The 27,823-nt window shown below is 29.3% G+C and overlaps 1 protein-coding gene, 1 long non-coding RNA gene and 1 pseudogene across 3 annotated transcripts; 2 read left to right on the top strand and 1 right to left on the bottom strand.

The window, feature by feature from the left end:
- The first annotated feature begins 291 nt into the window (after positions 1-291).
- On the top strand, positions 292-18,342 carry LOC108462130 (cellulose synthase-like protein E6; annotated as a pseudogene).
- LOC128286894 (uncharacterized) lies at positions 10,477-14,588 on the bottom strand. The gene is made up of 2 exons (XR_008277575.1): positions 14,534-14,588; positions 10,477-10,688 (listed from the first exon to the last, which is right to left on the bottom strand). It is a non-coding gene; the product is annotated as an uncharacterized LOC128286894 (long non-coding RNA).
- Positions 18,343-19,558: 1,216 nt separating the features above from the next.
- Positions 19,559-27,001, top strand: LOC108461345 (cellulose synthase-like protein E6). Of its 2 annotated transcripts, XM_017761164.2 has the most exons (9): positions 19,559-19,980; positions 20,055-20,379; positions 23,115-23,255; positions 23,376-23,507; positions 24,741-24,950; positions 25,373-25,600; positions 25,683-26,030; positions 26,193-26,670; positions 26,753-27,001. In XM_017761164.2, the coding sequence occupies exons 1-9, from the start codon at positions 19,649-19,651 to the stop codon at positions 26,956-26,958; spliced, it is 2,400 nt and encodes a 799-aa protein (XP_017616653.1). In that variant the 5' UTR covers positions 19,559-19,648; the 3' UTR covers positions 26,959-27,001. The 2 variants fall into 2 exon arrangements, with proteins under 2 accessions (XP_017616653.1, XP_017616654.1); XM_017761165.2 differs by having other exon boundaries at positions 26,193-27,001.
- The last annotated feature ends 822 nt before the right edge of the window (positions 27,002-27,823 follow it).

Raw genomic sequence — 27,823 nt, 5'->3', positions numbered from 1 at the left:
CAATAAGAATAAAATTATCTTTCAACAACAAAACTAAATTATTTATTCCAATAGTTTTTGGAACATCAAAATTGAAATGAAATGGAAATCAAAACTTTTTTAATTAGTACTAAGAGAAAAATATTTCTGTTTCACGTCCCCTTCTTCAATGATGAAAGCATAAAATTGAACTTGTTTTGGCTTGTGATTCTTCCTTACTTGTTTATGTTGAGCTTTCCTTAAAAATTAATTAATAATTTTGAGAAATGATTATATTATATTATCGTGTTTGGTGCCGGCGAAGATGCTGAATTATTTATTAGAAAAATATAAGGTGGATTGTGATTAAACTAAAAACTCAAGGCCCAACAACACTTAGGATTCAACGCCGGTCAACCCCCTATTTCTACCATCAACTTCGCATAAGCAGGCACACCAAATCGCAGGTAAGATTGCTCTCCATTTTTAATTCCTTCTGTCGCTAGAGAATGAGCACCCGTTCTTGAGACAAGTTTAAATAAACAGTTCTGGAATCCCCCACTAAGTTGCCGTGCGTCATTAACGTAGGCACCAATTTCTGATTTATCCAGCGCCCGATTCTGGAGTTTCCTAAGCTTCAACTTGTATCCTAGCATCATCCATAGGTTTATTATAGCTGGAGAAAAGGGAGAAAATGGCAAAAAACGAAAATGGTCCACTCTTCGAAACAAGGGCAGTTAAGGGACGGTTCCTTTTCAGGTTATTTGCGGCTTCAATGGCGGTCGGCATCGGCTTCATTTGTTACTATAGACTGCGGTTGTTACCAGTGGCGTCGGGAAAACTTGAGCGATGGGCTTGGATTGGATTGTTTCATTGCGAGCTCTGGTTTAGTTTTTATTGGTTTCTCACTGTAATTTGTAGATGGAACCCTGTCTACCGTTTTCCTCACAAAAACAGGCTCTCCCTAAGGTATTATTTATTTATTAATTAATATTAATATTATTTTCGTGAGACAAAGGGAGCTTAATCATGGGAATGGGAGTATTTTCGAAATAACAGGTACGAGAAAGAGTTACCGGGCGTAGACATATTTGTATGCACGGCGGATCCGTCGGCGGAGCCACCAAGTATGGTGATGAACACTGTTTTATCGGTGATGGCATATGATTATCCACCGGAGAAATTAAACATCTATTTATCTGACGATGGAGTGTCGGAATTAACGTTTTACGCCATGTTAGAAGCTTCAAGTTTCTCAAAGCAATGGCTGCCGTTTTGCAAGAAGTTCAAAGTGGAACCCAGATCACCCGAGGCTTACTTTAGGACAGCTGTTGAACCAGACAGCCATCATCCTCTTATGCTTAAACACTGGCTTTTTGTCAAGGTATTTGTTTCCTTTCTGACATGATGAATAATTTGTTAAATTTTGTGCAGCTTTTTTGTTACTCATTTAACGAAATTAAAAAAAAAAAAAACCATAAAACATAGATAGTGGAAACCAAACAAAATAAAAGCTTATTAAAATCGAGAATATAAATTTCCACCCTTAAACTTCATTATAAAGTATTTTTTTTTCATCTATTTTAAATTTTGTCAAGATTTGATGATGTGACCAATGTTATTGGAACAAAACTAAATCTGATGGACTAGGAACTGATTGATATAAAGGTACGAACAAAGAGGTTAAACCAGTCGACTCTAGAACTGCTTTAATTTTGTAAAAATAAAATACCCAAGACAAAAAAAATTAAAGTTTTATGAATTTTAATTAATTAATTAATTAATTAATTATTGTTAGTATGATAGTGAAATCAATCGAACTGGTTGAATTCGAAACTGATGGTGTAATAACCCAAAATTCACGGGTACCGGAAAAGTGAGTTATAGGGCTTCCATCTTAGTGAAATAAGTTCGAAAATAATTATTAAAAATATTTATGAGCCTAGTGGTGTGTCTAATTAGGATCTAATTAGGTGAATTTAGCTTAATTTAGAGTAAGTAATAAAAAGGATTAAATTGAATAAAGGGTAAAAGTTTAATTATAAAGCAATAGAAAATAAAAAGAATTAAAATGGCAATTAAGCCATTGACTACAAATGAGGCGACATATTGGTGAAATAAAATTAAAGATTTTTTTAGGTTTTATATATTATAATGATTATTATTATGGTTTTATATTAAATTATTATAATTATAAATTAACATTATGGTTTTATATTAAATTATTATTATTAGCATTATTATTAAATAAATTAAATAAAAGACAATTGTATGGTAATAAAATATACATGTGTAAGAATTGTATTGGTACAATTGTAATTTAAATATTTAATTACTTATAATTTAAGTATAAAGATATTTTATAATTATTAATTGTATTAATTAAATCATGAGATTTTTATTTGATAAGCAAATTAGATAATGACATTTGTAATAATATAAATATGTACACTTGTTATATAATTATTAATTTATTTAATATTAAAGTAAAAGATATTTTAATATATGATATTAATATTATATTATGTTAATAAAATAATAAAGCATAAAAAGAATTAAGGAAACAAAGAAACAAAACAAAAGAAACAGAAACGAAGCAGGGAACAAAACGAAAACAGGGGAAGAAAAAGGGAAAGAAAATAAAAAGGGAAATTGGGATTTTAAAGCTTCAAGTTTAATTGGTAAGCTTAATTAAGTCCTTTTCTCTTAATTTTGATATTTTAGAAGCTTTAAAACAAGTTTTGATGAAATTAAGTTGATAATTCAAGAGTTTATATGTTTCCAAATATGGTTCATGTTGGATAAATTATGGAATTAGGGATTTAATTGAATGAATTCTAAGTTAGAATTGATTAAGAGATTAAATTGTAAACTAGGCTATAAGTTTTATGTTAAAGGGACTAAATTGAAGAAATTTCGAAATTAGGGAAATATGCTGGAAATTTTATAGTTAAATATAAGTTTAGACAAAATTTGAATAGAAAAAGAGAGTGAATTGGATTAAGAAAATAATTAAGTTTAGTTAGGATTAAATTGGGAATAAGGTAGGAATTGTTTAGAAATTTAATTATTTATTATAATTAATGCTGTAAATAATAATATAAATTACTATTATTTTCAGTAGCCAACAAAGAACCTGAAACGTCAACATCGAAAGGAAAGGAGAAAGTTATCGAGGACTAAAACGGGAGAATTACGGTGTGTATTACTATAATTCAAATTTTAATTATTATTGATTGCTGAAATTTTAATTGTTATGTATGGTAAGTAAGACTTGAGGTAAGTATGTGATTATTTGAAAAGTGTATTGATTGAAAAATAAATAAATGGTGACAATTGTATGGTGTTGATGGTATACACTTGTGTGAAAATTAATTTGTATATGAATTAAGATAATAGATATTTGAATTGAATGAGTATTGAAAATTTTTGTGTAAATTAAATTGAAATTAGAAAAAGTAAAATAATACCCTATTAACTTGTCGGACTAGATTTGATACAAATGGCATGCCATTGGATTTGTGATGTGATGAGGAGATTGTAGTTCGACCGAGAAGATGTTTCTGTTATTATATACTTCGATTTATCCGAAGAGGCACTTAATGTCTTACTGGTGTGTTATGGAGGATTTAAAATATTCTGGGTGTGTTTGGGTTGGATATTCTGGTGTGTTTGGGTGGAAATCCGCGTATCTGTCATAGTCCGAGCTTTGTTAATAGGGTAAATAATTGAAATGAAATTTTGAAAATGAGATTATTTGTTTTAGCACTATTGAAAAGTACGAGAAAGAATGTATGAACTAAATTATGAATTGAGTTAGTATGAGAAAAATGAATTATGAATTTAAGATTTATGAAGTAAAATAATTATATATAAAAGTAGTTTAAATAATTATAAAATTTATGGTTGATGTTTGTAATTTATTAATGTTAAATAGTCTTGATTTATAGTAATACCACTGAGTATATCCATACTCAGCGTACGGTTGTTTCCGTGCGCAGGTTAGTAGAAGTCAAGTGTCCCGGCTCAGCATCCAGAACAATCCCGACTCCAACACAAACTTGGTGATGTATATTTTTCTTTTGGGTAAAGGTGACATGTACATAGATGTTGTTTAGTCACTTGAATATGTATATTACTTTTGAGTAGTTGTAACACCCCTTACCCGTACCCGAGGCCGGGATAAGGTACGAGGCGTTACCGGACAAACATACAAACATTAAACTAAAATACGGGTCATAAAATTTCATTCATATTTCAAAATGTTCATTCACTTACACATAGTCCCTTATTTGAGTCTACGAAGCCCAAAACATACTTTAGAAAGGGTTCGGGACTAAACCGAGAACTTCTGAAAATCTTAAAATTTCATGCTTTAAGGCTCCACACGCCGTGTCCCAAAGTCGTGTTCCATACACTGAGACACATGGTCGTGTTTACACTGTGGAATATGCCTAGGCTATTTTCCAAGCTTTGGTCAACCTTAATCTCTTACACACTTATACAAAATCAAAAGCATATAACATGGTATTCATTTAATGATTAAATATTCTCAATTAAACCACAAACATAGCATTTGTATGTCATCATACATGTGTCTCTCATACTCATTTTACCTTGTTTATTATAGTACCACTTATACATTTATACCAAGATTATCATCTTACCAAATATCTTCACTTAATCATCAAGCATTCATATTTAAAACTAGATCATATCTTTTAAAATATCACAATTCAGATCATAAAATAACATGTTTGCCTGAAACATTTCAACTCAACTCCATACCCAACAAGCATTACATTGAGACTAGTCATATATATATATACATGTCATGATACATATCATTCTCTTTCTGTTTTCTTATAAACACATATCATTTATTTCATTATATCAATATTTCATATACCATAGTTTCCATGTATTCCAAATATATTTATTTTCCTCCTCCTCCTCTCCATTCCACATCCTTAATGTATATAGCATCCTTGTAAGTACGATTTCACAATTTACTAATAAATTCTCACATCAAACTGTCTACATGAGTTATAGTCACTTACTTATTTATAATTCGAGCTACAGAGCTCCAAATTAAGATCCGTAAATTTCCCCTAAAACTAGACTCACATATCTTTCCACCATAAAATTTTCATAATTTTTGGTTCAGCCAATTATTACAGTTTATTCATTAAAATTTCCCCTGTTTCACCTGATAGTTCTGACCTCTCTTCACTAAAACTTAATTATCTCACAGTACAGAACTCGGATAATGTTCTTGTTGATTTATCTTAAAAATAGACCCATTAGGGTTTTTAAAAATATAAGTTTAATCCTCTAATTATTTTTATCCAAATTGTTTTGATTTTCCAAAGTCAGAACAGGGGATCACGTAATCATTCTGAACCAGTCTCACAAAAACATAAATATCTCAAAATATAGAACTTCTTTTCTTGATCTGTTTCTTTTATCTAAAAATAGACTCATTAAGATTTAATTTGATATCTCATTAAGTCTCTGATTCAATTTCTACTATTTTTTGTGATTTTTCAAAATCACATCACTGCTACTGTCTAAAACAGTTTTATTGCTAATTCACTCTTTCACACTTTCTTTGTATTAACCTCATTTTAACATACATATCACAAATCATTTTCACCACATTTCATACATCACAAGTATAGGCCCATGATCACAAGGTCACCATAAAATCATCCTCATGTATAACTTACTTGTTTATAACATTACCACCTCCTGGTCACTTAATGAACACATCATTCACATAACCAAGTTCCTGCACTTATTCATCACAAAACTCACAAAGCAATACATAGAGAGTCTCTCGTTGAACACTTCGGATCAATCCTCGATACTTGGTGGTTTCAGCACATAGCTCCACCCATCATATAGTTCGGCTCTCTTGTACACATGGTGAACACTCAGTACCACCCATGTGACCTAGCCAATTTATCTCGTAGCTCTCTTGTCTACATGGTGTCCTTCACCGGAACCACGCATGCGACCTAGCTACATATATCCGTAGCTCTCTTGTCTACATGGTGTACACATAGTATCACCTATGCGACCTAGCTACATCATAATGTCTTGTAGCTCTCTTGTACACATGATGTGCACTCAAGACCATACATGTGACCTAGCTACATACTATCTGTATCATCCAATCTTTCCAAGAAGGTTCAACTGGATTTCTCTCTTTTCCAACAATTTCACCAATCAAGTAATTATCCACAAACATATTTCCAATATTATTATAAAATATCATAATACAAGTAATATTGATGTATTACTTACATATAAACTTACATCTCATTTAATATCAAGGCAATAACATTAAATTACACATTGCCTTATTAAAAATCATATGAACTTACAATTTCCCATAATATCCATAATCATAGAAATCACATTTATGTATGATAATTCAATGCACTTCATGTACCATAGACATATTTTAAATCAATTCATAAACTTGGCACCATAATCATTTAATTTAACATAATTCAATTAATTCACTAAATTTAACTTTCAAATATAAATTATAGCATTATTGTTGTATTATTATCATACCAACTTACATACTTTCAACACCTCGAAATCATAATAAATATATCAATTTACATTGAAACGTGCATAAATTAATGCTTATTATACATATGAACTTACCTCGATACTAAAACGACCATTTTACTAACTTTCCTAATTTTCGATTTTTCTCTCATTCTAGGTTCAAATCTCGTTTTCCAGGATCTAAAACATCATATTTTATTTATTTAATTAATTTACTATTCAAAACAGTGCTTAACTCAAACTTTTGCAAAATTACAATGTTGCCCCTAAACTTTTGCATATTTACACTTTTTCCCCTAGACTCGGGAATTAAACTTCATCCCTTATTCTTATGTTTTATGACATGCTGATCACTTTTCCCTTCTATGGAAACATCAAATTCTCACTCTAACATATACTTATGACTATTAGGTATTTTTACCGATTAAGCCCTTTTACTCGTTTTCACTCAAAATCGAGTAGCACAAGTTGTCTAACATAATTTAAAACCTCATATTCTATCATAAAACAGCAAAATAAACACATTTCACCTATGGGTATTTTTCCAAATATGAACCCTAGCTTAAATTATTGCTAGAATAAGCTTAATCAAATTATCGGGATTCCAAAAACGTAAAGAACTTGAAAAACGGGGTTAGAACGGACTTACTATTGAGATTGGAAAGCTTGAAAACCCTATCCATGGCTTCCCCCATGGTAATTTCGGCCTCCATGAAAAAGATGAGTCAATTTTGGCTTTATTTTCCCTTTTTATTTCTTTTAATTACCAAATGACCAAAATGCCTTTCCTTACTAAACTTTCAAAAATTCCATCCATGTCCAATTTTTGTCCATCACTTAGAAATTGGTCAAATTATATTTAAGACCTCCTAATTAATTTTTCAAAGCAATTTCATACCAGAAACTTCTAGAATGCAAGTTTTGCTACTTATTCAATTTAGTCCCTAACTTCAAATTGAGCACTTTATGCACAGAATTTCTTCACGAAATTTTCACACAATCATGCAATCATATCATAGACCTCAAAATAATCATAAAATAATTATTTCTATCTCGGATTTTGCAGTCCCGAAACCTCTATTCCAACTAGACCCAATTTTGGGCTATTACAGTAGTGAAGGATGAATTATAAGATTTAGATGGTTAAATGAAATGGTAAGGAAAGTATATGATATTTTAATACATGAACATTAAGTTGTTAAATGAATGAAGTTTATAATCAATTTTGAATGATGCTATGATAGTTATTAAGTTAAAATTATGTTAATGATATAAATATTAGTTATATGAATGTGAAATATTGGTGTTGGTGATTTTGGTTTGAATTTGCAGGAGGTTTAGGTAAAAATAAGCAGAAATGCTGCTGAAATTTTTTTATAAAAAAAAAAATTGGAATACTCGAACAAGTCCCGTTCTACTTTTAATACGTGTTTGAACTTCGAGAGTCTAAGATAGGGACTTAATTATTATATTATACTATGAAAGTTATATTAATTGTAAATTATTCGTAAGTTGTCTGATATGTCCGGTAATGCCTCATAACCTCATTCCGGCGACGGTTTGGGGTTAGGGGGTGTTACAGATGGTCTACCTTGTTCAACCACCAATCTGTTTATTAAAACATTAAAAGTGACATTGATATTCACATCATCACTTGAAAGTTTATATATATTTTTTAAAATTTTAAACAATGTATAATCTTAAAGTATCACTTCATCAAATTTTTATATTTCATTATAAAAGAATATTGTAAATTAATATGGGGTTATAACCATTATTAGTCAACTTTAACCTTTATCACCATCTTCAGTACTAGTACTTTTGTTGACAGTAGCAATAAGTGTTAAATGTAGTGGTAAAATAAATTGCCTCCTAAAAAAGAACATAGGTTCAAGTTTTAGAAATGATTTTGTAAGGGGAAATAACTATGAATCCTGAATGTAATCAATAAATTGGATAGTAATAACCATATTTTTATTTAATTTAATAATGGCGTATTATATTATTATTTTCAGCAATAAAATACAAATTTTGATGAATTTCTTTTCCTTTTTAAACTTCAACTTTGATTCAAAGCTCATATATTATCTTTTTTAAAAAAATAACTCTTATATATATATATATATTCATGACATAAAATAGTTAATATTGAATGAACTTTTTAATGAAAAAAATAGATAAAACATGAAATCCAATTATTGGGAAGAAGTAGAGTGAAAAAAGGATAAAAAGATTACAAAGAAAAGTTATCGAACACTTTTAAAACGGTGCATTAAAAGAGAAGAAAAGAAAATCGCGGGAAGGAAAGAGTGTGAAAAATTGAAAAGTTTTAATTTAAAAATGATTGGTAAGATGGCTTGTGTAATTTGACTAATAGAGTATTTTTTCAATAATTAATGGAGTATAATATATACATATGTATATATATCATTTTAGGTAACAAAATATAATTTTGATATTACTTGTGATAAAAAAATTTAAGTAACAATTTAAAAAAATATGGTTTAAATATTATTTTATGATTTAAGCCATACTCATTAGATTATTCACCTATTAATAAGTTATTTTAATTGTAATTTTACATTGCTTATATAATGACCATTTCCTTATACCATTTTCAATATATAAGGGTTAGCATTTAGTATATTGATAGTGTATTTTTTTATAAGTAATTTTAAAAATTTTCATGTGTTTTTTTAAAATGATATTTTAATATACTCGTATAAAATATTTGTCAATTTGTTAATTTTGCTTGTGAAGTTTAATTTTGCTTCTAAATAATTTCTCATATATATGGGTAATTATTCTAACCACGACCAATGGAATAAAAAAACTTCACAAGTGGATTTAGAATAATATCAAATGTATTTTTAAATTATTTAATTATTATTTTATTGTACCCTAAAATAAATAAAATCAACTTAGACTCGTTTGTTAAATTTTTTTACTCTACTAATAGTGTGTAAGATAATAAATTATATATATATATATATGTATATTCTTTTATGAATCACATAAGGTATACAAATGTAGGAATAATATATAATTGAAAAAGTGATAGTTCAAGCTTGCCTTATGTTGAAATCAAGCTTCAAGGTTCAGCTCGTTTTGGAAATGAATATGTTGCTTTTTTTTTTAAAAAAAAAAAAAACTTATTTTGAAATAAAACTAAACCTTTCAAAATATTTTTGTTACATATTATTTAGTTTTGGGTTAAAACAGAAACTATACGAGGAGGCAAAGATGAGGGTTGAAATGAAGCAAATCCCAGAAGAGATCCGCAAACAGCACAAAGAAATTCGTGAATGGAATTTTGTTTTAAGCAGAAATGATCATCAAACTATTTTTAAAGTAATTTATTAGTTCATAAACTCCTAAATTAAATAATTAATTCATCTTAAAAAGACTTGATTAATTAGTTTGTTTAGATCTTAATTGATGGAAGACATCCCGATGCTGTGGATGCTGAAGGAAACGTTCTACCAACACTTGTGTATTTGGCACGTGAAAAAAGACCCCAATTTCACCACCATTTCAAAGCTGGAGCCATGAATGCACTTGTAAGTATAATATATGCAATTAATTTGTTATATATCTTATCATGGGTCGGGTCACTTGGCCCGGTCCGAAGGCCTGCCCAAAATGTGAGAGGTTTGAATAAAAATATAGGCCAAAAAAATAGGTTTGGATAAAAAATACAGTCCGTTTAAAAAACAGGCCGAGCCTCAGGTAAGGTATTTTTAGCCTGGGCCATGTAACGCCCCCTAACCCTATACCGTCACCGGAACAGGGTTACGAGACATTACCAGTCAGTACAGTCCAATTTCGGTCATTAATTAAAATAAATATTCACACACATCCTAGTTTTAAGATGTCGTCCCTTTAATAGGCCTTCGCGGTCCAATATGAACAGTAAATTCAATTCGGGACTAATTTAGAATCACTACGAATTTTTAGTAAATTTCAAAATTCATACTACATACCGTTGCCAACCATAATTTACTCATTTCATCAATACTTTTACAACCTAAATGACTCTCATTAAATATCCTAGGTACATGCCATTATCAATACTCAACATACTTTACCTTAATGAATTCGGGATCGTCTTGGGATGCTGATTCAACGTACTATCTTTACTTAACCTGCGCACGGAAACAAACCGTACGCTGAGTATGGTATACTCAGTGGTATTTCTATAACAGTCAATTTCATTTATATCATATCAACTTACTATCCCTGATAGCTTTCAGTGTATACATACGATTCATATATCTCAAATCACATTTCAATTCATCAAGTGGCATCATATATCATCAATTCGAACTCCAATCATTTCATGAACCTTTGGTTCATATTTTCAATTTCATATCTAAATTTTCAATTCTCAATTCAATTTCTCGTTTCATTTCAATAGCTTGATCAATCAAATTTATTCGATTTATCTTTCAGTTATTTACCCTATTAACAAACTCGGACTTTGGCGGATACACGTTCCAACCCAAACACACCAGATGCGCGTTGTGCCTAAAACGGTACATAGTACTGATCGATTATCGACACATAAAGTGCCTAAAACGACACACGAGGTGCCTGATACGACACACGAGGTGCCTGATACGACACACGAGGTGCTTGATACGACACACGAGGTGCCTGAAATACGACACATTGTAACACCCCCACGCCCGAGACCATCACCGGAGTCGAGCTTGAGGGGTTACCGAACATAATTTATCAATTTAAGAACTTCAAATCATTTGTTTCTACATTCACAGCTTTCTAGCTACTCGCGTCACAGTTACAAGAAAAATCATATCTTGAGTTACGAAACTCGAAATCAAGATCCGTAAATTTTCCCTGAATCTAGACTCATATATCTATTTACTAATTTTTTTCTAGAATTTTTTATTGGTCCAATTAGTACATTTTATTAATTAAAGTATCCCCTGTTTTAGGGTTCGACTGCTCTGACCTCTGTGTATTACGAATCAGATATATCTCTATACAAAATTTCAATGACTATGAGGTTTGTTTCTATTAAAACTAAACTCAATAAGGAATCTGTAAATATAAATAAAAACTTCTAATTATTTTAGTAAAATTTATTATGAATTTTTGAAGTCAGAACAGGGGATCCAGAAATCACTCTGGCCCTGTCTTGCAAAAGTTTAAATATCTCATAAAATATAATTTATATTCCTGTTTTGTTCAATCCATATGAAAATAGACTCATTAAGCTTCAATTTAATAAATGAAAATAGACTCATTAAGCTTCAATTTAATAACTTACTCATCATTTAGTTCTATTTATACTATTTTTAGTGATTTTTCAAATTCATGTCATTCTTTGCAGAGAATATTCATTTTAAGGCAAGTTTCATCTTTCCATGAATTTTTATGAACTAGATAATCTGTTAAACTTCCATGATATCAAACATGATCTAAATTAGCCATCACCATGACTTATCAATATCAAACATTTTCTCAACCAAACATGGCCATATCATAAAATTATTTACACAAAATAGGTATATTGCTATACATGCCATACTTAAGTAGTTGTACAAGCCATTTACCAAGATAAAAGTCCTTTGGATAGTGTGATCGAACTTTCGACCTGTCCCGATTCCTAAGCCGGCTTGTTCAAAACTACAGTGAATGAAAAGGAAGGAGTAAGCATAAATGCTTAGTAAGTTCATATGTAAATAACAAGTAACATAACAATACAAATATACCAAACAACTTTAGCATGGTACCACCAAAACATATATCACATCTTTAAACATCATTCATCATCTTACCACCTTATCGTTGTTGTATCTATTTTCAACCCGAGGGTTAAGAACATACCTGTCCAAAGTGTCTATTTCACAACACTTACCCAAAACGTCACTTATATCTTAAGTGCTCTCTTCCATTAAACTAGAAATTTCACCCGTTGAACACATCGGAATATAACTCGGATACATGGATAATTTGCACATAAGTGCCACATATGTAATCAAGAAATCATGTAACTCGCCCCTAAGTGAACTCGGACTCAACTCAACGAGCTCGGGCGTTCGCATCCATAAATGAACTCGGACTCAACTCAACGAGTTCGGATGCCTAGTTACATCTCACGAACTCGGACTCAACTCAACGAGTTCGGATGCTCAACCATCCTAGTGACATGTCACTTGTATCCTAATCTATTCCTAAGGTTCAAACGGGCTTTTTCCCTCGATCTCACATTTGCCGTCTTCCATGGAATATCGGAACCGATACTCGGTAGCAATTCATATTTATCAAGTAGTAAACATAATTTGCATATTACTCAACATTAACCACAAAGCATAATATTTCACGATTAAAAATCAGCATATCATATAATTAACATTAATAACTTAAAAATAACGTTTATGCTACATTATTTACACATGAACTTACCTTGGTACCAAAATATAAAGATTTTGCAATTTAGTCCACAATCTTTTCTTCTCCTCGATCACGACTTGAATCTCGTTTTTCTTGATCTATAATACCAAATTAATCTTATTTAATACATACATTTATCAAAACAGCATTTAATACGAACTTTAAAAAATTACACTTTTGCCCCTAAACTTTTGCATAATTACACTTTTGCCCCTAGGCTCGGGAATTAAACTTTATTCCTTATTCTTATGTTTTATAACATGCTGATCACTTTTCCCTTCTATGGCAACATCAAATTCTCTCTCTAACATATACTTGTGACTATTAGGTATTTTTGCCGATTAAGCCCTTTTACTCGTTTTCACTAAAAACCGAGTAGCACAAGTTGTCTAACATAATTTAAAACCCCATATTCTATCATAAAACATCAAAATACACAAATTTCACCTATGGGTATTTTTCCAAATATAAACCCTAGGTTGAATTATTGCTAGCATAAGCTTAATCGAGCTTAGGATTCCAAAACGTAAAGAACACTAAAAGCAGGCTTGGAATCACTTACTATGGAGCTTGGAAGCTTGAAACAAACCCTAGCTATGGAGAACCCTTGAAATTTCGGCCTAATGAAGAAGATGGACAAAATTGGCTTTTAATTTTGTTTTAATTCATTTTAATAACTAAATGACCAAAATACCCTTACTACTAAACTTTCCAAAATTCCTTCCATGTCCTAATTTTGTCCATGAACTTAAAATTGGTCAAATTGCTATTTAAGACCTCCTCATTAATATTCCAAAACAATTTCATACTAAAACTTCTAGAATGCAAGTTTTGCAACTTATTCGATTTAGTCCCTACTTTCAATTTAAGCACTTTAGGCATAGAATTTCATCACGAAATTTTCACACAATCATGCAATCATATCATAAACATCAAAATCATTGTAAAATAATTATTTCTATCTCGGATTTGTGGTCACGAAACCACTATTCGATTAAGCCCTAATTAGGGATATTACACATAAAGTGCACGATCGATAAAGCAAGCAAATCCAGTACACTTCCATATCCTATGGCATGCCAACTATATCCGACTCAGCCCGACTAGTTAATAGGGTATTTCATTCACTTTCTCAATTTAATAATTCTTTCATCAATATCTCATTCCGATAATTACACATATTTACCCATTTTCACAATTCATACAATTTCATTCAATTCAACAAATATATTTCAATTATGCATATTAATTCATAATTCAATACAATTCAATTCACTTTTCAATACCAAATATTCAAATATCATAATCTCATATATTCATATCAATTTCCTCATATTTCCAATCAATATATTTTCAATATTCAAATTTCTACATAAGTCATATATATTATATAATTCAATCAATATAATTTCAATCAAAATAATTTCAATCAATATAAATTCAATAAATTCATCGCATACTAAAATCAATCTATTTCAATTGTAAAACATCATAATTCAATCACTAACAATTACCATATGTATATAAATATAATAAATAATGACTAAGTTCGGATGATAGAAATACAAACCGTAATTTTCGAGCTAACTCCCGTTGACTTTGTCTTGTCCTTTCTTAGCCAAGATTTCCGGTACCACATTGACTACGAAATTAATATAATTCATAATCATTAATACATTACTAATTTATATCTTGAGTTACAGAATTCTAAATTAAGATCCGCTAATTTTTCCTGAAACTAGACTCACAAATCTTCCTACAATAAAATTTCCAGAATTTTTGGTTTAGCCATTAAGTACAGTTTATTCTTTAAATTGACCCCTATTTTGCTGTCTGACAGTTTCGTCCCTTCTTCACTAAAAATTAATTATCTTACAGTGTAGAACTCGGATAATATTCCCGTTGATTTATCCTGAAAATAGACTCATTAGGAATTCTAAACATATAACTTTAAATCTCTAATTATTTTTATTCAATTTTTGGTGATTTTCCAAAGTCAGAACAGTGAAACCCGAATTCATTCTGACCTTGTCTCACAAAATTCATTATATCTCATAATTTACAATTCAATTCCTTATACCAGTTCTTCTATAAGAAACTAGACTCAATAAGCTTTAATTCTATATTTTATTCATCCTCTAATTCAATTTCTACAATTTTTGGCGATATTTCAAACTTAGACTACTGTTGCTGTCCAAAATAGTCTTAGTACAAAATGTTGATTTACTTTGATTTCAATTTAATCCTAACTAAATTCACTTACTTTTCTATCTTAATTCATACTTTATTTCTACTCAATTTTTAACTAAATTTAGACATAATTATCTATTTTTCATCATAAAACCATAATTTCAAAATTCTTTCAATTTAGTCCTTAAAGCATAAAACTTATGAATCACTTTACAATTCAATCCTTATATCATTTCTAACTTGAATTTCTATCAATTTAGCCCTTAATTCATCATTTTATTTAACATGGATAATATCTAGAAATCAAATGACTTTCAAAATTTCTACTTAAAATAAGTAGTATTTATTTCTAGGATTCCAAAACTCAAAAATCATAAGAAAATGGGCTAAATTGACTTACCAAATTAACTTGGAACCTTTAAAACCTTATTTTTCCCTTTTTCTTTTCTTCCTTTCTCCCTTCTTTGTTTCGTCCCCTGCTATTCTGTTTTTTCCTCTTTTATTCTTTTGTTTCTTTTATATATATATATATATATATAATGACAATAATAACTATAATAAAAATCTATTTAATAACAAATATTTATTTAAAACTTGTACCAATCATTTTTATACACTTGTTTTTCTTCTTCTTTTTATATATATATATACATATATATTTAATAATTTAATAATATACATAATTCAAGAAAAATCTTGATTTTCTTCCATTCACTTCCTCATTTCATGGGTATGGCTTAATTGCCATTTTGATCCTTTTATTTTCTATTACTTTAAAACTAAACTTTCACATTATATTCAATTTAATCTTTTATCTAATTATCCTTAATTAAGCTAAATTTACTTAATTAAACTTTAATTAATCACTCACTTAACTTCATAAGTATTTTTACTTTTTTTAATAAATATTTTCTAATCCATTTTTCGAAAACGGTGACCCGAAAATACACTTTTCTAATAACCTTAAAGTTCGGGTCGTTACAGGCCAAGCCCGAATTCACTAAAAGAGAAAAAAAATCTGTTTTTTTAATGTTATTTTCTTGTTATTTTCTTCCTGTTTTGCTACCATTTTACTATTATGTTGCTATTATTTTATTGTTAATTTTGTTATTATTTTAAACGCATTTGGTTGTTAAGTTATATTTATCTTAATGTTATTTAAGTTTACATATTTTTTAAAATTTATTTTCAATTTGTTGGGGAATATTTATTTCGATGTTTTTAGTATTTTTGATGTATTATATATTTAAAATTATATAAAATAATATAAAAAAGTAATAAGGCGGACCGAGTTGGGCCAGAATTTTAATATTTTTATCTAAGTTGGGCTTGGGTAAAATTTTAGGCCCATTTTTTGGGCTAGGCTGAGCCCAAGCCTAGTAAATGAGCCTGAATTTTTAATTGAACCTGGACCGAACCCGGCCCGGCCTAGCCCATGAGCAACTCTAATTTTTTACCGGTACTATTTCTTTTATATGTATATATATTTTAAATTTTTTTAATATACTTGACGTACATTTTCATCACCCTCAATATTGCTTATGAAAATTTTAAATTCTTATATATATATATATATATATATATATATATATATATATTAATCTGTTTATTTAATTTATATGTTATTAATTAATGAATAACTTTTATGGTAAAAAAATACAGATTAGGGTCTCTGTAAAGATAAGCAACAGCCCAATTATTTTGAATATAGATTGCGACATGTATTCAAATAATTTTGAATCAATTAAAGATTCTTTGTGCTTTTTCATGGATGAAAAGAATGGACATCAAATTGCTTACGTACAATATCCTCAGAATTTCAATAATCTCACCAAGAACGATATTTATGGTAATTCATTTCGAGTTGGTAAGTAAGTTAATTAAATCCAATGGTTTTAATGAAATTTGATGATGTCTTTTTGATGACGAGTTGAGTAAGCTGCTTGACAAATCCTGTATTTGATGGGGGTATGAACAATGAAGTTGGAGTTTCCCGGACTCGACGCAAATGGAGGACCATGCTATATCGGCACGGGATGCTTTCACCAACGAGATGCTCTTTGCGGGAAGAAATACGACGAAACCTGTAAGGTTGATTGGAAGCGACTAAATCGTAGAGAGGTTGAAGAAAACGCGACAGTTCTTGAAGAAACATGTAAAGTTCTTGCAAGTTGTAGCTTTGAACAAAACACACAATGGGGAAAAGAGGCTTGCTACACACTAATATTTGTGCATATGTCACACAATCTGTGCCCAAACTCATTTTTGGAATCTAATATTTATGTGCAGATGGGATTGAAATATGGGTGCCCAGCTGAGGATATAATAACAGGATTGAGCATACAGTGCAGAGGCTGGAAATCGATTTACTTAAATCCTGAAAGAGAAAGCTTCTTAGGCATTGCTCCAACTTCACTATTGACGATGCTGGTGCAACATAAGAGATGGGCCGGACGTCATTTCCAGATTTTCTTATCAAGATATTGTTCCTTGTTGTATGGACATAATCGGATTCCTCTCAAACTTCAACTTGCTTACTGTGCGGGCAATTTATGGGCTGCAAATTCCTTGCCTACGTTGTACTATGTTGTTGTCCCTTGCTTTTGCCTGCTTAAAGACATCCCACTGTTTCCCAAGGTATCAAGTCTATGGGTGCTCCCATTTGCATATGTTGCCATTGCACACCAAGCATATAGCCTTGGAGAATTCCTATGGTGTGGGGGCACATTCCAAGCTTGGTGCAACGATCAAAGGATGTGGCTGTTCAAGAGAACAACTTCATACTTCTTCGCCTTATGTGACACCATCTTGAAGCTATTAGGATACTCAAATCCAACCTTTGTCGTCACAGCAAAGGTTGCGGACGAAGACGTCTCGAGAAGATACGAGCAAGAGCTGATGGAATTTGGCGATTCATCACCGATATTCGTTGTTTTAGCATCACTCGCAATGTTGAATCTGTTCAGTGGCTTTGGGGCAATCAATAAGCTCGTCTTCAATGCTGATCACAGTGAGGTTTCGGACCGATTCGGATTGCAAATTCTCTTGTGTTTCCTTTTGGTTGCTCTCAACTGGCCTGTATACAATGCAGTGTTTTTTCGGAAAGACAACGGTGGAATGCCCGCTCCAGTTACTTACAAGTCCATTACTTTTGCCTTGTTAGTGTCTACAGTAGCAATATCAACTTGATTATAATTGCGGTCAGGGATATATTTTCAATCGCATTATGTTGATCATAATCATAATAACTAAAATTCACCCTAAAGTAACTGTTGTTATAGTATATTTTAAACTGAAATAAGAGATTACTTCTTGTCCAAGATAAACTTATCAGCTATAGATTTCATAAAATAAAATCTTACTTTCATCACAAGTGAAAAAGTCAAAAACAATAAAAATAAAAGAACAAAGGGAAAAAAATATTATATACATATAAAATTTAAATTTATACGTATATAATAATTTAAATAAAAATAGTGAAGGACTAAATTGAAAAGAAAATTTAAATGTATGCCAAAAGAGCAATATTACCCTAAACTTACAAAAGCATGCCAAAAGTGCAATTTTCCACTCACAAGTCGGTTTACATTAATTTACTATTAATTGTTACCATTTTAATTACGGATGACTCTAGGCTTTTGGTGATAGAGTTTCAGAAACTAAATGGAAAGATAAGAGGAAGAGATAATCGGTGATGATGTCAACAGTCAGGGATTTGGAAATGTAGTATGGAAGCAAGCAAGGTCAAGCCAGATTTTTTATTTGTATTTTTTTTAATTTACTGGATTTTGAGAATTATTTAGAATTTATATAGGGTTAATTGCATTAAAACCCCAAACTATGGTCATCGATCTCCAAATGTCAAAACATTCTAATTGCACCTTAAACTATCAATATTATATTAATCATGTCTTTCAAATATTAAAACCATTAATTTGCATGTCAAATCTTATATAGTATAGTATAAAGTGAAGAGTTTAAAGAAAATTAAATACCGTAAAAATTTTGATTCTGAAACTTTTACAAAATTTTATTGCTCATTCTCTCTCCTCTTTTTCCGATTTTACTTTTTTTTAGTTTTTCCTTTTAAAATATATGCGATAACGTTTTACTTTCCTTTAAAATTTTCATTTTAAATTGTTATATAAAATTTGACATGTAATTTAATATTTTTAATAATTGAAGGTCTTAATTGATAAAATATTAATAGTTTGGCGATACAATTAGAATTTTTAAAGTTTATGGACTAATTTAGAATGAAGGATATAATTTGAGGTGTTGATAACAGGATAAAACTATTGAATTACATGTCAAATCTTATATAACAATTTTAAAAATAAATATTGTAAAAATAGATATAATTAAAATATTTTAAAGATGTTAATTTCTTTTCAAAATTAACCTTTTATAAGAAAGAATCTCAGAAAGTCACGTAACCTTGCCCCAGTTGTTGTCATTGTGGTTTCTAAGATTTTTCTGAAGTCTTTATACATATATGAAAAATCAACTCTCTACACTCTACTCATTTGAATCAAAGGAGTTGAGAGAGGGAGAGGAGGAAAGAATGGGTAAAAATGGGTATCTTCCTCTTTTTGAAACAAAGCCGGCTGGGGGACTTGTCTTCTTCCGCTCCTACGCAGCTTCCATCTTCATAGGCATCTGCTTCATTTGTTTCCATAGAGTGAGCTATTTTCCAGTGACAGAGAGATGGGTTTGGGTCGGAATGTTCGTAGCTGAACTTTGGTTTAGTTTTTATTTCTTCATCACTGTAATAGTTAAGTGGAACCCTGTCTTTCGTTCCACTTTCAAAGACAGACTCTCTTCCAGGTCGTCATCTCCTTCACTCTGTCTCTCCAGATATTCCCTTTCTCTTGTTCCTAACGCTTGCTTGTTTCTTACAGGTTCGAAGACGAAGAATTGCCAGGAGTAGACATATTTGTGTGCACGGCAGACCCAAGATTAGAGCCACCAACGATGGTGGTCAGCACAGTGTTATCGGTCATGGCTTATGACTACCCACCTCATAAGCTAAGCGTCTATTTATCTGATGATGGTTGCTCCGATTTGACATTTTATGCTTTATTAGAAGCTTCACGGTTTGCCCAGCTATGGCTTCCGTTTTGCAGAAAGCTGAAAGTAGAGCCCACATCTCCTGAGGCTTATTTCCAGACCACTCCTGAACCAGTGGATGATGTATTCATGGCCAATGAGTGGTTAATCATCAAGGTAACTCGTTTATTCAGAATAATTATATATATTTGTTTCGAGAGTTACAGAATATGAGTGCGAAAAATAAAAAAATTAAATTAAATAATTTGAGTTATTTAATTTTTTGAATTAATTTAAATAAATTATTTAAGTTTGAGTTTAAATCAAGTTAAAATTTACTATTTGAATAATAAATTGATATAAATACTACTTTGTTCTCCGTTAATTTTAAAATGAAAAATTGATCTCTCCTCCAATAAAATTATAAAAATAGAATTTAAAATAATGTTTAAAATTCAAAATATTTATAAAATTTAAAAAAAACTTTAAAAAATCTAAAAAGTACATAAAGAAAGTGAAAATTTTAAATTTTTTAAAATAATAATTTTAGAGACCTAAATAAGTTAAATAATGATTAAAGTTTACTACGTTAAAGTTTTTTTTTTTACTTTGAAAATGTTTTAAAATATATATAGTTTCAAATTGATGTGCTCTAACATAAAATTAGTTATATTGTGATAAGATTTTAATTTAATATGTTTAATTTTTTAATTTAACTCGAACACTCTTACTAAATTTGACTTAACTTGAATTTTATTTCACTCGATTTAATCCAACACTAATAAATTCATATTCTTCCTAGGTTATGATTGATCATTTTTTAAAGCTTTTTTTTTCAAAGTTGAAGGATAGCATATATTCTATTCGGTGTTTAAAAATTAATTCACTCAATAATTCGTATAAAATAATTTTTTAAAATTAACAGGGCAAGTCTTGATCGTATGATGTTAGATTGAAGTTAAATTAGATTTAGGTGTACTGTAATACTATTTTTATATTATGGTAGTTTTATATGTACATATGTTGCTTCCCCATATTAGTAGATATATGCTTCCAAAATAGATGTAACAATTTACATATATGATGCTGAGAGGTCGAAGACCGGTTCAACAACATGTCTTAATCAACTTCTCTATCTCTAATACAAACAAAATATTGGGTTAATTTTGCTGGAAAAAAATGATATTTTGATTTTGAAATTTATTGATATATTTTATTTTGGATAGATAAAAAAAACGCGTTTTATCATGTCAATTATTTTATTAAAATTAATTACTTAGCTTTTTTATCAGATGGTTTTATATTTGTGTATTTGTTAATTGAGTTTTGAGTTTGATCCTCTGTTTTATAGTTGTATTTTTATTTCATATTATTTCAAATTTTTATTATTATTTTAATTAATATTTATAATTAATATTTTTATTTTTTAATTTATCTTTTTAATTAATATTTTTTATTTATAAAATCAAATAATGATTATAAAATCAATATTTTTAGTAAATATATATTTATTTTTCAATCCATATTAGAAATCACCATACCACAATATAGGTGGAGAAAATAAATATTTGATATATAAATATTATATATAAAGGAAAATATATAAAAGAATTACACAATCATTATTTGATTTTATAAATAAAAGAGTTATTAATAAAAATACAAAAAATCTTGTAAATAATTATAAATATTAATTAAAAACTTTAAACAAATGAAATAAAAAATCAAAAAACCTTATAAGAGTAATCAAATCTGGATTCAAGGATGAAACAATAATTGTCTAACAATCTAACAAAAGAGAGAATATATTAAAATATTAATTAAAAACAAAAAATAAAATAACATGAAATAAAAATAAAATTGTGAAAGAGAGAAATCGAATCCAAGATTCAACAGTAAAAATATTAATATTTAACTATCTAAGCAAATGAGTTAAATTATGTATTTCAATGAAAATGTAACTTACAGGATGTGATTTTAGGGCCCAATAAATCTCATTTTCTCTTTCTCTAAAACAACTTATATTGATAAATTTTTAAAAATCAATATAGATGATTAAATATCATTTTTTTTTCAACATACATGAGTAAATCAGCCAAAATATTGGACACTAACATTTACTATATAAATCAACGGTCAAAGATAAATCTAGAGAACAAAATTTAGGGCGGCGGCAATTTCTAAAATGGTTTTTTATGTTTTGAATTTATAAAGTTTTAAATTAGTTAATGGTAAAATTGTATTTGATTTGTTTTTAAAAATAATAAAATTTTGATTAAATTCTTTAAAGAAATATAAAAATATAAACTATTAAAATAGAGAAATTGTATTTTAACTCTGGTAAAATAATACAATTTAATTTTGGTCCTTGAAATTTTTTTGGCTTCACCCTTGAGGGACATAATTAAATTATATTTTAATCTTATCATATGTTAATTTATGATTTCAAATTTTTAAGAGATTAAACAATTTTTTTAACTTTTGGAGAATGAAAATGTAATTATATTATCTATTAACTTATATTTTTATTATTTATAAAAAATTAAAGAAATAACTTATTTTAGGATGATCCTAAAATATATAGTTATTCACCGTAATGGTATGATGTTCACCATTTCAAGTGTTGTTCGGGTTGAATCGCATTAATTGTATTTTTAATTTTGAGCTTTACCATGTTATTGTATTTTACTAAAAAAAATGTTTAAATTAAAACAAGAAAAATTCATTTTAATCAAAGGGGATGCTTATGCCCTTTGGATTGACTCTTGTACAATGAATACATGTATGGTAGTCTAGTTTGATTTAAATGGATGTCATTGCATAAAAAATGATTACATAAAATAAATGAATTAAATTTGTAGATGTTTCAATTTTGTGTAAGAATAGATTTTTTATTTTGGTATGAATTATAGAAATCATACGAAGACATGAAGAATAGGATTGAAAGCATCACAAGTTTGGGCAAAGTTCCAGCGTACAGACGCAAAGAACACAATGGATTCGATGAATGGGATTTTGTTCTTAGTCGACATCATCATCCATCCATTCTTCAAGTAATTTGCTACAATTTATTTTTTTTTTATACTTTTGGATCGCAAACCTTATAACTACTACATTTCACTCCTACCTTATAATAATTGCCTCTAATTCTGCATTTAAAAACTTAATTGTAGATCTTGATTGATGGAAGAGACCCTAACGCCATTGATATTGAAGGAAAAGCTTTGCCAACCCTTGTATATTTGGCACGTGAAAAGAGACCTCAAATCCACCATAATTTCAAAGCTGGCGCCTTGAATGCATTAGTAAGCCTTCTATATTTATGGTTACTCCAATCTTTTTTTATACTTTTCTTCCAATATTTCTCTTTTATACACATGCGAATATGAGTTAGGGCTTCTTCTGCAGCGCTTAAGAAAAATACTTCTGACTCCAAAAGCATTTTTAGAAGAAAAACGGTGCTAAACGAGTTATTTTTTTGCTGAAATTTTTAACTTTTCAAAAATACTTCTGAAAAGTAGAAGTTAAAATTTTTAATTTTTCCTCTCCCAAAAGTATTTTAGTACTTAATTACTTTTTACCCTCTAATAACATAGTATTTTTTTCTTGATGCTTAATTACAAATGTGTTAAAATCATTAATTAAAAATAAAAAATAAAATACTAATTATAAATATTTAATGGTTATATTTAAATATTTAAAATATAGTTTATATATTCTAATTAAATTTTATAAATAATTAATACTTATTGCTTAAAAATATTTAAAATTTATATTTTATATATTAAAATATTAATAACAAGTTATAATAATTTTTTATATTTTATTAAAATATAATAATATTAACTAATTTAAATATTATTTAAATACATATTTGTTACTTGATAATAACATGTCTAAAATAGACATTTTATTTTTCAAGAGTACTTTTTGACAGCGATGCTAAACATTTAAATTTTAAACCAAACTTTTCAAAAGCATTTTTTCATAACACTTTTCAAAAGCATTGTCAAATTAGCTTTTAGTAGAACACTGTCCATAAATTGGAGTAGAGAAGGGATTGTATGAAACTGTAATTTCACATCATCTCTATCCTTTTCCAATAGGAGAATAACAAATCAAATTTTTTCTCCTGATTTTTAGAATTTTTAGTTGGTTTTGAATTTTTTAAAAAATCACATATTCATATAATCCTTTCTCGTTGGAGGAAAATTTATATTTCTTTAGTCAAATTTAGTTAGCCCTTGCATGCTTCATATTTCAAAATCTAAATAAAAATAATTTTTATTAATAAATAGTAACACAAGTTAGGTTGAGTTGGTTTGGATCATATTTTATTTATATAAATTGATCTAGATAAATAACTTAATCCTTGAATAGATTTAAGTTGGAGATATGTTTATATTCAATATTCACCTTAAGTTTAAATAATAAGTATTTATATATAAATACTTCGTTGAATTAAATGACTATTTTATATCTCTTGAATGTGTATATATATATTGAAAGCATTAATTCTTGAATATGTGAATGAACAGATAAGGGTATCTTCGAAAGTAAGCAACGCACCATTTATCCTTAATGTAGATTGCGATATGTTTTCAAATAATTCCAAAGCAATCAGGGATGCACTTTGCTTCTTTTTGGATGAAGGAAATGGACATGAAATTGCTTATGTCCAATATCCACAGGCTTTTGATAACCTCACTGAAAATGAAATTTATGGTTCCTTGAGAGTTCTAATGAAGGTGAGCACCAAATACCAACAAAATTTTCAACATTTCATATATTTTTTTTTTTGGTACAAGAAGTTTCATATCTTTTTAGATCATAAACAAATTGTAAATGCCAGAATTCAAGCTCAAATTTGTTAAATGCCATCACACCTGTTAAAAGAGGTTGTGTAAATCAGCCAGCCTAAGCCTTGGATTCTTCAAAGTTACTATTTCTTTTTTCCTTTTTGGTATGAAAGATTTTGTAGTCTAAGAATAGAAAGGATTGTGCATGCTAGAATTGGAATCCCGGACATAATAAATACAACCTTTTAAAGATGGTTGTATAACCGAATTAAACTGAGGGTTCAATCTTAAATGTTTCAATATCATGATTAAAGTTAGCTATCAATGAGAGAATTGATGATTTTAATTTTGAATGTATCTATATACCAAAGCTTGAGCTTGCAGGATTTGATGGGAATGGAGGGCCCTGCTATGTTGGAACTGGTTGTGTTCATAGAAGAGAAAGTCTTAGTGGAATGAAGTATAGCGAGGAACTTGCAGTTGAATTGAAGGCAATGAAATATGATAAAAAAATCATAGGAAGTGCAAGTTTCAATGAAGAAGACTGCAAAGCTCTTGCAAGTTGTACCTACGAGGAGAATACACCATGGGGAAAAGAGGTCTTTTCTTTTCTCTCCTCTCATATTTTAATTATTTTTCTCGTGTATTAAATTTTATACCAACATATTAGGCTGATTGCAGAAGGGAGTGAAATATGAGAGTTTAGTGGAAGATGTACTGACAGGAATGTCCATACAAAGCAAAGGTTGGCGGTCTGTATTTTTTAATCCTCAAAGGGAAGCCTTCTTGGGAATGGGTCCCACAACATTGTTGGATACTTTAATACAACACAAGAGATGGGGCGAAGGTGAACTTCAAATCCTTCTGTCCAAGCATTGTCCTTTCGTGTACGGTCGTCCAAACATGCCTCTCAAACTTCAGCTTTCTTATTGCATCTACAATCTCTGGGCCCCAAACTGCTTTGCTACCCTTTACTATGTTTTTGTGCCTTCTTTTTGCCTGTTTAGAGGCATCTCTTTGTTTCCTAAGGTACGATAACGTTCAACTTTATTCTTTTATTTTCCGTTCAACTGGCTAATCTAGTTATGGTGTTTATTTAAGGATTTTTATAGATTATTGTCGTGTTGTAGTTATTTTTTGGGTGTCATGTTCAAAATTATCGTAACTTTTTTTTTTTTTGTGAATTACTAGATATCGAGTTCTTGGGGTATACCATATTTGTATGTCATCTTTGTCCACCGAGTTCACAGTCTTGTGGAATATGTATGGTTGGGGGGCACAGTCCGAGGTTGGTTGAATGAACAGAGGATGTGGATGTTCAAAAGAACAACTTCCTACCTCTTTGCCGCCATTGACCACATCCTCAAACTTTTTGGGTTTTCGAAGTCGGCCTTTGCCATCACCGGAAAAGTGGCTGACGATGATGTACACCGGAGATATGAGCAAGAAATCATGGAGTTCGGGACTTGGTCACCAATGTTCACGGTTTTAGCTACGCTCGCACTTTTCAATCTGCTCGGACTCATTGCGGTAGTAACAAACAATGTTGCCATTGGTGATGCTCGTATGAAGATTTTTGACGTATTCGGTTTTCAGATACTTCTTTGCTACGTTTTGGTTTTCATCAACCTACCGATATACCAAGGGATGTTCTTCCGAAAAGATAGCGGTAAGATGCCAGCATCTGTAACACTTCAATCCGTTGCTTTCGCTCTCTTGGCTTCCACATTAACCATTTACTAGTGTCACAGTCAGCGTGTGGTCGACCGAGCCCGAGACTCGCACAGCAGATTTAAGATCGGATTCGAAATTTCAGAGCGTAAAGCTCCAAGCCTGTAACACTAGGTTTGTATTTAAAGAAAAAAGGTCAAAATTAGTCTCATGTATATGTAATTTTCCTTATCTTTTCATCATAACTTATAAACTCCTCAAACTTCTATTTGAAAACTTGGACTGATCATAAAATTAAAATACACATGGAAGATGTTTCGTTTGTGGTATATTTTATGTTCTATAATTAAATAAATTATCAATATTATCGTTTAAATGCAAATTAATATCACGAGTGAACTTGACATCAATTCAGTTAGGAAAGTTATTAAAATAATTTTACATATTTTAAATAAGTTATATTATTACGATGATGTTTTTGTCTCTTTTCATATTTTTAAAAAATCAATAAAAAGTTACAAATGTTGATAATGAACTCGTATTATGAATATTTATAAAATTTTATTTACCTCTTCAACCAAAGTTTTATTTCAATATTCTCAATTGAAGTACATTTAATATTTTTAATATAAAGTATTTATATATTTAAATTTCCTTTTACTCACAATTTATATATAAACTTGAGTTAAGCGGTTATCGATTAAAAGTTTTAACCACCACTCCATGCAAATCAAAATATTTTGCTTATCTCTTTTAAATCATAATATTTAAATATATATATATATATATATATAGATTAGAAAACCAATTCAATTAATGATTATTAGAGGATATGATTTGTTAGAATATTTTAAAACAAATCGTAAAATATGTTTCTAAAGAAAAACATTTGAATTCTTTAAAAGTAGAAAATGTGTATGTAATAAATGAAGCTTTAAAATTATATATAATTTATTATTATAAGTTTTATGGATAAGGCCATATTTGATATTTGTACTTTAATAAAATGTTTAATGTGATACATAAATTATCAATGTGTGTTTTATTATAATATTTTATGTTAATATTGTTAGTGAATATTTAAACCAATCAATGAATATTCGACATGTATATTATTTTTCTCCAAACCATCAAATCTCATAGATAATATA

The sequence above is a fragment of the Gossypium arboreum genome, chromosome 13, assembly GCF_025698485.1.
Source record: "Gossypium arboreum isolate Shixiya-1 chromosome 13, ASM2569848v2, whole genome shotgun sequence".
NCBI classification, from domain to species: Eukaryota; Viridiplantae; Streptophyta; class Magnoliopsida; order Malvales; family Malvaceae; genus Gossypium; species Gossypium arboreum.
The sequence above is the reverse complement of the archived record's forward strand: the minus strand, read 5'-3'. Positions and strand labels throughout refer to the sequence as shown.